This window comes from Oreochromis aureus, linkage group 18 (assembly GCF_013358895.1).
Source record: "Oreochromis aureus strain Israel breed Guangdong linkage group 18, ZZ_aureus, whole genome shotgun sequence".
Lineage (NCBI taxonomy): Eukaryota > Metazoa > Chordata > Actinopteri > Cichliformes > Cichlidae > Oreochromis > Oreochromis aureus.
Genome location: NC_052959.1, coordinates 32,532,975 through 32,544,724, shown reverse-complemented (window position 1 = coordinate 32,544,724; position 11,750 = coordinate 32,532,975). Strand labels below are relative to the sequence as shown.

The following is an 11,750-nucleotide window of genomic DNA, read 5'->3' as shown; positions in this document are numbered from 1 at the left end:
AAATGTTTTGGCTCTGAAGGAACAAGATTAGCAACTACGTAAATATTGCAAATATCTTCTTTAACACGCCGTAGGGTTGGGAAGCCTGCATTTTCATTTGTGGTTTTGTGATTCTAGGGGAGCTGGTTGTGGTTTTTGCTTTTTGTCTTGGCTTCAGCACTTATTGTTTCTTCTTCATCCACCTTTTCTCACTCATTATGTGTTTATACACCTCTCTGCATTCAATCATTAGTTGTTATTCATCTCTGGCTCTCTACTACAGCATGTTTTATATTAGACTACAGATTTTAATATTAGACAATGATACCTCAAGTAAATGTTGCCACTATCCCTCATTATCTCCTGTGTGTATTTAAAAGCTTCCGTTTGGCTGTGTTCTTACATTGTGTTGTGTTGTGTTCTGCTTCTGCTCCCTGCATGTGCTTTTTGTATTTTTGTCTCTTTGCATTTTTGGTATCTGCTTTGGATTATGCTTAGGCCTGCTGTGTGTTGGCTGGACTTCAGCCTTGTCATGTTGCATTTTGGCCATAACTCCTGAAATTTTATGACAGAAATTAACTCACATTTTTTAGTGTTTCCCCCTCTGCACAGCACCAGACCCTGAGGTGAAACAGCATTTGGGTGAAGTGAACGTGTGGATTCCCGGAGAGATTAGGATTCCCTCTGCTAAAGCTGAAAACGAGTGCTTGTTATCTTTGGTAATTTCCTACGTGCTGGTGTCGGTGCCGCTCATCTGCTTACTCACTATGTGGACTGAACAGAAAATAAGATCATGATGTACATTTAAAATTTGTTTCTGACCTCAGAAACCGGTTGGTGTGTCAAACAGACACTTGTTTGCATTGGAACAGCAGCACTATGTACTGACCGTGTTAATGCTGATAATAATCAGCGTTGATGATCTTTGTTTGTGTTACAGAAGCTCAACAGGCGTGTTATGAGTTAAACCTGTGATTTACTGTTGACAGCTGTGCGCCTTGAGGGAAATGATAACAGGTCAGACCGGATCTGCTGCCCCAAATACACCCTCAGCATCCAGACACACCAGCTCCTCGCTGTAGGTCAGAGAAAAGCCGAGTTACGGAGAGACGAAAGACGCTTCTTACGAGTTTGAAACAAAAGTTTGACAGAAAGACGATAGACCTCAAGACCTGAGTGACCACAGAAGGATCTGGGTTATTTCGACAGAGCTCTGGATTTTCAAATCTCATATTAACGATCCGCCTGCGTGCAGGTAACTGCTGAGATTTGGCTATGAAGGAACCGACGGGCTCCTTTCTCCTTCTGGTCTGGAGATAAGTGCTGCAGTCATGACTGTCAGTCTCCTGCAGCTCATAATGACCCTGCTGACTTTCACAAATGGTAAGTTTACATTCAGCTGACACAGAGACTTGATTTCTGTCTGAGCCCAACACACAATCACATGAAGGGTCTGCAGCATTAGGTGCTGTTCAAACTAGATCAACTAACGGGCTGGACAATCCTCCAGGAGTGAGTCTGGCTGCTGCTTTACCAGGATTTCTTTCTAAATGGGAGAGTTTATGGAGACCACACACACACAAAATTACAGTTTATAAAACTTGTGTAGAAAACATTAAAATACTACATAAGAGTTAAAAACCATATACCACTTAAGTTCTAAAGTTATAGTAGTCTGTGTGCAAACATGCATGCACTGTTGTGAGTACGGCATCAAAATTACAAAGTTATTAATGGATATGCCAGGTTCATGTTTCAGCTGTAAATGATTTCATTTACGTATAAATGTGGCTAGTCTTATCTCTATCTCTGTCTCTTATCTCTATATTAGTAGATTTATATTTTTAAATCTGCATAATAAGAAGTAATTACCCCATATGGAAAAGATATATATAAATCTTATAAAGTTTGTATCTGTCTTGTGTGAAACTTGTATGAAAAGCATACAAGAGTGAAAACAGATATAAGATCCCTTGAAAAATCCTATAAATGAAACTTATATGTTTTGGATACTTCCTAAAACAATATATGAAAGTAATGAGAAAGTGGCCACTTTCATGAGTAAATCATATAAGCCTTATATGATTCACTGTATGAAGTAGGCCACATCTTATGCAAGTCTTTTATAAGTTTTTACTATTTCTTTTCCATATGGGACCAGCGGAGGTCAATCGTATCTCTGCGACCTGCCCGTGAACCCCATGATGGTGCAGAAGCAGTTATGATGTGCACTCCACATATACAGATAAAATATGTGTTTTGTGTGATTGTTATAGTGCCAGCTCAAATAATAAACAGTAACTTATTTAGTGTGCACAAACTTTAAACTGCAACTACTTAAGTCTTTGTTTTTTCTTTCTTTTTTTAAATGTATTTTATATACGTGGCAAAATAAAACTGAACGGAAAACTCTCCCGAGTTCTGACATTATCTGAGTGGTAATGATGAAACTACTGTGGGCGTAACAGTACATTATGTTTCAATAGCCCTTAAATGTTTTCTAAAGAAGCTTTTATTAAGTTTAATGGAATGTCATACCTTGATACCTTTTATTCTTACATTTTAATTAGTTGAGCTGTTGCTGATGAACAAGCTTGGCTGCACCGGTGATGTCTCAGCACAACATGACTGAAGGAATCTGTGTTATCTCATGTGTCTGGTTCATTTCTGATCATAAAAGAAACCTCCATCCTAACATGTTTAAGTCAATAATGATGAACCTCTGTTTCATCTCCTTTAAATTATTTTTAAAAGGGACATTTTGGAGCAGCAAGGATCAAATTCAGCGTCTCATGTCTCACCTACTGGTCCTTACAGTCTGAACCCGGATCTGTCTGCTGTGCAACTGTAAAAACATGTTGGTGAAAGTCTCAAATTATGTTTTGTTTTTGGTTTTTTTTTGACAGCCACTAGTTTGGGACATTAGCTTTAGTATTTCAAAGCACCAACCGCAGTGTTACTGCAGCCAGTTGTTAAAAGGACCTTATTTAGGTGAGTGAAAGCCAAGTGAGCGGTTAAAGCTATAGAGAGCATCATCAACAGTAACTTTAAAACGACCGCATGCATAAATGAGTATGAGTACCGATGAGTATGATTAGTCCTATAAATAAATACTAGACGTTGATGCTCTAAAACTGGAAAAAAAAATTATTGGAAGGTCTTCTAGTAAAATGTATCACAGATGAAGAATCTAATAATTGCATTAAAAATGCACCTAAAGGCGGCAACAGAGCAAACACAGCAGACAGATCTGGGTTCGGGGACTCGACTTATTTGAGGTGAAGTCATGTAGACCGCGAGCAGCAGTGTCAGCCCACACGTCAGCCTAAGCTACTCAGATTTATGAGTTATTAAATAATTAAAGCACATAGTTGTTTCCTCCCACCCAGATTTTTAAATAGTAAAAAATATGTCAGTAACACAAATGTGACACCTACACAAAAATGTCCACTGCAAATCTTACATAAGTTTAAGTGGACTCTTGTATTGCTCAATCAGACACTACACACTGATATCCGGTTCCTATTTAGAGCTTAAAACATATTAATTCAAGCCTTGTGAATAACAGTAACTTCTAACAACGTAGTTTTTTAAAATATAAAAATTGGTATTCAGATATGTATTTATGTCTTTTATGTAGTTCAGTTGTTATTTTCTTCACATCTACCAACTGATACTACAGTTAATTTTGCCATAAATGAAAAGGATTGAGTTTCCTTTTCTCCATTGCTTCTTCACTGTAACTGAACCCCGCTTTGAAAAGACCAACCTGCCTTATCTTCCCTCATCCTGACTGTTGTGGAGGCACAGCCAATGCAGGCAGTCACCAAGTCAGGTACATGCAAGCAAAGCCTATTCAGACGAGTAGACTTGATCAGAACTCATACACACTCCTCAAAGTACTGATCATTATTGTTATACCAGTGCAGAGCTGTACGCTACTCTCACCTAAGCCAAGTGAAGCAAAGACTGACATATATTAATTTTCTGTTTTGTTTTTTCCAAAATGAACGACAGATGCAGAACAAATATTATGTCTTAATGTCAAAAACCTCTATTTGTTTTGCTAATGTTCAGCTGCAGTTGAACTGGGGTCAAGTTTTACTTTCATATGATACCATTTTGTCCCAAAAGATGGTTTAGCGAGTAAAGGTAACCTTAACCAGGATACTCATTAAGAACATATTTTTGTTTACAAATGGAAAATGTAAAACCTCCCAGGGAAATGAAAGCATGGCTAAAAAGGTATGGTTCAAAGGTTAATCAAATGAAAGGTTAATAGTGAAATACATAAAAACGACCAAACAAACTCACTATTAGCACGGCCCTCTGCAGACTAAAGGATTTTGGAGACATTACTAAAACAATCTATACCTACACTTGATTTTCGTCCCTTTTAGTTTTACTGTAGTGTAGCTTGTTGCAGTAGGAGTTCAGTGAAGCAATGCAGCGGATATGGACGTTCACCAAGTCCATATCCAAGTGCTGGGTTTTAGCATCGAGTTGTGGTATTTTTCAGTGCATTATGTTTTGAAGGCGCATGGTTAAGGCCAGATATCGATCTTTTTCCCAAACTAAATGAAACCAATCAGAAAACTGGAAAAAACAGTGCAAAACACAAAGGGAGCCGCCGTCTTCTGACTAATAAATCAGCAATCAAGTAACCAATAAAACGACACCTTGTGTGTAATGATGAGATGCAGGCAAACAGTATTGGATTAGATTGGGTTTATACGTGTCTGCAGTTGGAGCTTCAATTTCCTTTTTTAATATCCATCTGATGTTTTGATTAGTCATATGGCAACACAGGATCTCAGGATGTGTTCTGATCATATTAAATTTGACTTAATAATAAATTTTTTATGATACCTGGCATATAACACCTGATCTGACATTTTACTGTGCCTGCAGATGTTTGGACGCTACCGGCCCCTAGCAGTGTTATCATGGAGTCTGTCGACATGAGACACATGCTGAGGTGGCCCCCCCTGCAGGCTACATGCAACACTACACTTCTGTACTCTGTCCAGTATCAGGGGTAAGTAATGTAAAAAAAATGCTGATCAAATATTTGCTTACACTAGTCCCCAACAGAACATCCGTATTGAACGATGTATATTAAAAAGTCATACACAAAATAAACTGATGATGATTTTTAAAAATATGAATTTTAGTAAGAACAGTTTGGAGCTCAAAGTCAGCGATGCCAACCTCATCCTGTCGCTCAACACAGAGAGATCACTTTGAAGAATTTAAACGTGCTTTATTGAGGCAGAGTTTGGTGATTAGACTCCGATGAGCCATCACGGCACAGCAGAATTCCACGGTGAGAGGATTTAGGACAGGACCCCCGAGAGTGTAGATGCTGGTGGTGGTGAAGATGAAGACTGAGGCTTGGATGGAGCTCTGACTGAGGTGTCTGTGAGGGGGAGATGGGGAGGAGGTGGGTTGAATGAATGAAAGCCTAAAAGCGGGACTGAGAGCACAGATTTAAACTAGCAGAGTAGAGGCTGATTGAACAAAAAGGTTGGCAAGAAGATGACTGGACTAGAACGATGACGTCAGTATTGAGACTGAGAGCAGACAAACAAACAGCACCGACTCTCGTGTCTTTGCTGCAGACTGACAAACACATAAATGACCAACACAGTGTTTATTTATTGCATGTTTGTATTTGTATACGACGACAGTTAAAACCAAATTATCCCGACAGGGAGATATAAATAGTTTACTGTTACGCAATTTGGCAAGTTGAAATATGTGGAATATGCCGTTGCTGCTTGCAGCATAATAATCGAAGGTGTTTGCTCTTGAGCAATTCTAACCATGTGACCTAAAACAATAGGAGCAAAGAATAATCAGCAGGTGTTCAGAGCTGGATGAAAATGTTTGCTTAGTCCTTTATTCTAGTTATTACAGCCTCAGTTCGTTCTAACCACAGTCTTAAAAACAATTCTGTGTTCATAAGTCAGCTGAGTGTAAGCCACAAAGATTACAGCTGTTCAGTCAGTAACAGTTTCATAACTGAGAGAATTTATGTGTCTGTTCTTATTACAACACAAGAGAGACGTCTAAAAAAACCTCAAACTCTAGAAAACTTTTAAATTAAGGAGTAAATAACTTCCAACAAATCAATAACAGTGAGATGATAAGACCTATTCTAAAAATTCTCACCTGTGGTTCCACCCTCTTTTTAGCTTTGGAGGTGTAGCAGCAGTGTAAGACCCGGGTATGGGTGTAAAAACCAGGTATGAGTGTATGCACCCCCACAAAGGCAAAGAGATGCAATGATGTTTATAAAGTTTTACAACCATAAACTTAATTATTCCTCTGCTTTTTATTATAAATATACAAAGACAAAAATCATCCTGATGTAAAAGCTTTAAGAAACTCACAACAAAACCTTCCATAGACAGGTTTCAGCCACACCTCTGATCCTCTGATAAATGTGATAAATGCCACCTAACAGGCTGACTGACTGAATCGTGAGTCATTACTGGGCTAAATCTTCAGTGACGTGCAATAAACAACAAATGCAATGAGGAAATGCATGGCTGCTGTGTGTGCGGTGGAGGAGGTGGAGTCATGCAGAGGTGTATTTTAAAAGGATTAAATGTGAATAGTTTTGAGCTCCTTTAAATGAAGCTAATAAAAACAACTTTCTCAATATTACCCAGCGAGTAGCAGGAGGGGAATCACTGAGGCATGAAAGACAGATTTATAAACAGTGACACTCAAAGAAGCTGTTACACTACAGACAGTTTATTGGTTGTATTTTTTCAGACCTGTGTTTCTTTGTCTGTGGTTTTCAGCTCCAGGATCATAGTTTTCTTGAGAAGAATCTATTATTACCTCACTGTAGCTTCTCAGAAAGGAAGAAGAAAGTTAATTTACAACCACAGGAGACAATGAGTTCACACAGCCGGCATCATACGTACTTCACTGCTCATGTGTAGAGAGCCAGATTTAGAGCATTTATCAATTGCATCACCTATTCAGAAGGACAGTCCTCCCTGAGCATGGTCCTGGCTTAGGTCTCTTCCTGTTAAAAGGGAATTCTTCCTGCCAGCTGTCACCAAGTGCTTGCTCTGATTGTGCTGATTTTGGGTGTTTGTTGTTGTGGTTTGGTGCTTTAAATAAAAAAAACTGAATTGAATTGAACTAAAAATCATTCAGTGTTTTTTGACTGTTCGTTCTCAGAGTTCCCACAGCATCTTTGAATATTCATTTTTATAGACAGTCCTTTAGCTTTATTGGCTGTGAGGTCATTTTCATGATCATTAATTTGTATGTATGACCACTGATCAACAATCACTGATCAAAGACCATTGTTCGTCAGTGGTGCTGGTTTCAGTCATTATGCAAATATACTGTTTATAAGGTTGGGAAAACCTGCAGCCAGCTGCGACTGAAGAAGTCTTGGATAATTAAAGAAACGTCTCTCCCACTGAAAGCGCTACGTCCAGATGAACAGAATCAGCTTTTGGGGATTTCCTTCCCTGGATGTTTGAGCATGCATCACGACCTTTCATCAAAACTGCTCCAAAAGGCACAAACACCACAAACACAGTCGACACCTCAAGACCAGCAACTTCCCACATTGGCTTTATTTTTCAGTCCTGCTGGTTGTTTCTTGTTTCCAGTTTAGTTTTTTCTTTGAGTTATTTTTAGCTGATTTCCAAGACAAAACTCTGAAATGTTCCCTTTGTTCACAAACTGGGCCACTTTTGTAAACAGCCTGTGACCGATGAGATAATAAATGCAGGGAAGCATTTAGCATCTAAAGAGGCAGATTAACAAAAATCTGGAGATTAAAAAGGGGGATAATTGGACTGAAATGCAACAGCTGGTCACAAATATGACTTTAAATGAACCATCAAGTGCTGGATGAAGAAATAAGTTTGTTATATTAACTTTTAGAGCCTCTGTTCTGTTCCCAAGAAATATCTAAAAGAAAACTAAAACTCTTTCTGTGCTCGACGTCCTTCAGAGAGTTTGAGCTGGAGCATCAGAACGGCAGGTGGATGGAGGCTCCAGAGTGCCAGCGGATCACACTCAGTCACTGTGACCTGACCTCTGACCTGGGATCAGACTCTGACTACAACATCCGGGTCAGAGCGCATTGCGGTTCGCAGCGCTCCGCCTGGACCAAACTCAGCCCGTCCTTCAATAGGAGACAAAGTAAGACAAGAGCTGACAGCTACGTCTGCTTTACTGCTGATGTTCAGTGCATTTATGGATGTCTGTATTCAGCTGAGACGTATCTGTCAAGCAGGAAGAGAAAAGTCAGGCATAAAAGGAAAGAAGGAAGCCATTGGTTTTAAAATATCTGATAGATAATAAATGTGCAGAAAAGTCCATTTGAATTTTTGAATTTTTTAAATATGTGAGACTTACTTTGAAGAGCCCATCTGATCCTGCGTACCTGGTCAAGAAAAAACATTTTCTAATAGAAATAATAACGAGTGATTCCTGTGTGCAGCCAAACTGTCGGTACCAAAGATGACAGTGATGTCAGCAGGCGACGCCATCCAGGTGTCGTTTGAGACACTTCCTCAGACGTCAACCGTCGATGTGACCATTTGGAAAAAAGGCGAAAAGCTGCAGGTCGTTATTTGATCTCCTTTTCTACTTTTCTCTTTATTTCTTGTTCATGTTTTCATTCTCGCATTTGCTCCTTTATTTTCTTTTCCTTGATTATTTATTTTTGTTGAGATTGTGATTCATTTCCTTGTTTCTGTTTTCTCTTTCTTCTTTTCTTTCCGCCTGTCCTTCCATTTCTTTTAATCCACCTTTATTCTCACATTTTCATGTTTTCTCCTCCACACTGTTGCTTTTTGTCCCTTTTCTTACACTATTTCTTTTTTCGTGTCTCCTCCTTTCTGACTTAATTTAATGAAACAGCTTAAGATTTGATCTTTTTATGCATAATTTGTATTCTTTGTTTCATTGTTTAAAGTAAAAAAAAAAAAAAACCTCACATTTTCTTTATTTCGATCTCTTTTAGGCTGTCATGCACTCGATGCCCGCTGAGGAAGAGGTGCTGCACATCGCCGCCCTGCAGGAGGGAGCAGAGTACTGCATCAAAGCTCAGACTGTGCTGCACTCAGGGTTTCGCAGCAACAGCACTGACACCCAGTGTGTGTCCATCATAGGTACAGGAGTAAACAACACACACACACACACACACACACACACACACACACACACACACACACACACACACACACACACACACACACACACACTCTCTTCTTACTTTCCTAAAATGTTTTAACTTTGAACAAGCTTCTAAATTACAATAAAATCTGTAGGTCATGCTCAAATATCCTCCTTAATTTTACATTTTTTTCATAAAATATTTTCTTAGTTTCAGAGATGTTTCTCTTTTCATTATACCTGGTAGTGCATTGAAGTTAAAACCTTCATCACTTTGCAAAAAAGCATTCATATTTAATAAAAGTCTTTCCTTTCCCAACACTTTTTAAAAGAAATCCAAATTTTAAAAACACATTCACAATTTTAGAAAAAGATCTTCACCATCAAACCCATTCTCTTATTCCACATGATCTACCTATAAAGTCTTTATTTCACAGAAACATCAAGATTTGTGCTTATAATTAAATTATATTATGGAAGCTTTCTCGTTGTCCAGATCAGGCTTTTCTTAGTTTTGGAAACAGTGGTCCTTGTTTCCTCATCAATTATTCAAAATAATTAAATGTTCAATTAAAAAATATCTGAACATTAAGAAAATATGAAAATTAGAAACAGAGAAAAAACAATAAAGTCCAGAAAGAACCAACAGGCAGTACTAACAGGTCTGACTGTAATTCTGATCTAATATCACTGAACAGAATGTTTTTTTTAAGCCAGCATTTATCCAGTGAACTAAAAGAGCTCTCACTCTCACTGAGGTTTTGACTCCCGTCTCATCTGCAGATCCAGACGCTCCTGCCTGGAAGACGCCCACCACCCTGACGGTGACGGTCATCATCACGGCGGGACTCCTGTTTGTTTTATTCTGGTCCATCGTTCACTGTCGTCCAGAAACCTGTAAAACACATTTCCATAAAGAGCCTCTGCCACAGTCTTTGGTCAGTGCTACCTCTCATCTACACAGACAGAATACCTGTGGTGTAAAAGGTCTGAACCAGGAAGTCACAGTTTACATCAGCAAACCTAACAGCAGCAGTACTTTAGCGCACCCTGCTGGTGATACACTCATAATTATTGTTTCTATCGAGTTTAATTTGACTAAATAGCTGACACCTATATCATAAATACACATGCATATTACTCCATGTACTGACGAAGTTTGAGGTTCAGTGTGAATTAAAATGATCTACTGTTTAGTGAAGTTTTCCATATCTTGGTCTGTTCTTCTACAGAGAGGTAATTGGGACATTCAAATCCCAATGAGCCCTCAGGAGAAGGAGCTTTGTGACCAGATGGTGATGGACCCAAATCAAACCTCATCACAGACTGATGCTGCACTGATAACCCATCAGGAAGACTAAACCAAGCTGAAACTCACTGAGAAAAACTACAGCAGGACAACGAGGAAGTAACGTCATGCTACAGTCCTGCAATTTAGCTGTTGGAGGGTCACACTGAGCAGCACGCAACATTTGAATGGTCCATTTATGACTTTCTGATCAGAGTTGGAGGAGGAACAAGACGCCCCTGTGACCCTGATTTAGCGACAAAGCTGACAAGTGTTTACATTCCCTGTTGACTTCTCTTCAGAAAAAAAAAATGGGTGTTTGGGTGACTTTTAAAGCGCTACGAAGCCCACAGAAGGAGGACAGGATTTATTCAAGATTCAAGTAGATCTACAGTGGTAGTAAACAAAGATGTAGGGAAGAATCTAAGTTCTGTCTATGTTCTTAGTTCTGCCTTTCAGCAACAATGCTGTTAAAAGGTTTGTAAAAAAAAAAACAACTTTGGAAATGAAGAGACATTTTAAGTATTACTGTGTAACTGCTGATTGTGAAACTGTCAGGCAAATGAACCATCATGCTTTGATCGTAAAATGAAGCAGTAATGAATGAAGAGGGGATACAAGCATATTTTCACCGAGTACATTTAAGTATATTACTCAAGAAAATATATTTACCAAGATCAAAGATTACATTCTGTTTAAATCGAATACAAATATCCAAATTTATCAAGAAAAAAATGATTTTCTCATTGAAGCAATTACCAGTATGAGCTTCTTACAAAGTCATCAGTCCAGCAGACTAACCAGAGAGGATTCACTACGTGTGTCAGTCTGTAAAATTCAGTTCAAAAGTTGTGAGCAACATGCTGCCTACAAATTAAACAAACCATCAGACGTGCAGCAGGAGCTCGGACTGACTTCATCAGCTTTTTAATATTTTGGTACTGAGAGTTGTTAATGCTCATTTTAGAGCCACCTTTAAAAATCTGTATTTAAAACACTCTGATGCCACACTCTGTTCTTGTTGTCTTACAGTGCTACCTCTTTAGTTCTTTTAGTGTGAAACTACATGTGTTGATTTCTAGCTAGTGCTTTACGTTAGCGTCGCCTTTGTTAACATGTAATTAAACTGCAGTGATGTGTACGAGATGCTAAAGTCATCACTGTTGAAAATGTGCTGTTAGGATGAAATTATAATTAAAGCACATGCAGTGTGTCATATTGTTTTTGAAATAAGCCTGCTGTGATGGAGCAGTTATTGTTGGGTTACAGCTAAACACGTACAGATGAGCATTATTTGTTTTCTGTAACCTTGGACCTGAGGGGC

General features: G+C 38.7%; 1 protein-coding gene across 1 annotated transcript; it reads left to right on the top strand.

Annotated features, from left to right (window-relative positions):
* The first annotated feature begins 1,041 nt into the window (after positions 1–1,041).
* crfb16 (cytokine receptor family member B16) lies at positions 1,042–11,656 on the top strand. Its single transcript, XM_031749668.2, has 7 exons — positions 1,042–1,362; positions 4,891–5,017; positions 7,970–8,160; positions 8,462–8,586; positions 8,987–9,134; positions 9,922–10,076; positions 10,371–11,656. The coding sequence occupies exons 1-7, from the start codon at positions 1,311–1,313 to the stop codon at positions 10,497–10,499; spliced, it is 927 nt and encodes a 308-aa protein (XP_031605528.1). The 5' UTR covers positions 1,042–1,310; the 3' UTR covers positions 10,500–11,656.
* Positions 11,657–11,750: the final 94 nt, after the last annotated feature.

Bases quoted from the DNA above. Each gene is read 5' to 3' on its own strand.
- crfb16 (XM_031749668.2), top strand. From the start codon at position 1,311: ATGACTGTCAGTCTCCTGCAGCTCATAATGACCCTGCTGACTTTCACA. The intron at 5,018-7,969 runs GTAAGTAATGTA...GACGTCCTTCAG, and splicing joins TACTCTGTCCAGTATCAGGG to AGAGTTTGAGCTGGAGCATC. The intron at 9,135-9,921 runs GTACAGGAGTAA...TCTCATCTGCAG, and splicing joins CCAGTGTGTGTCCATCATAG to ATCCAGACGCTCCTGCCTGG.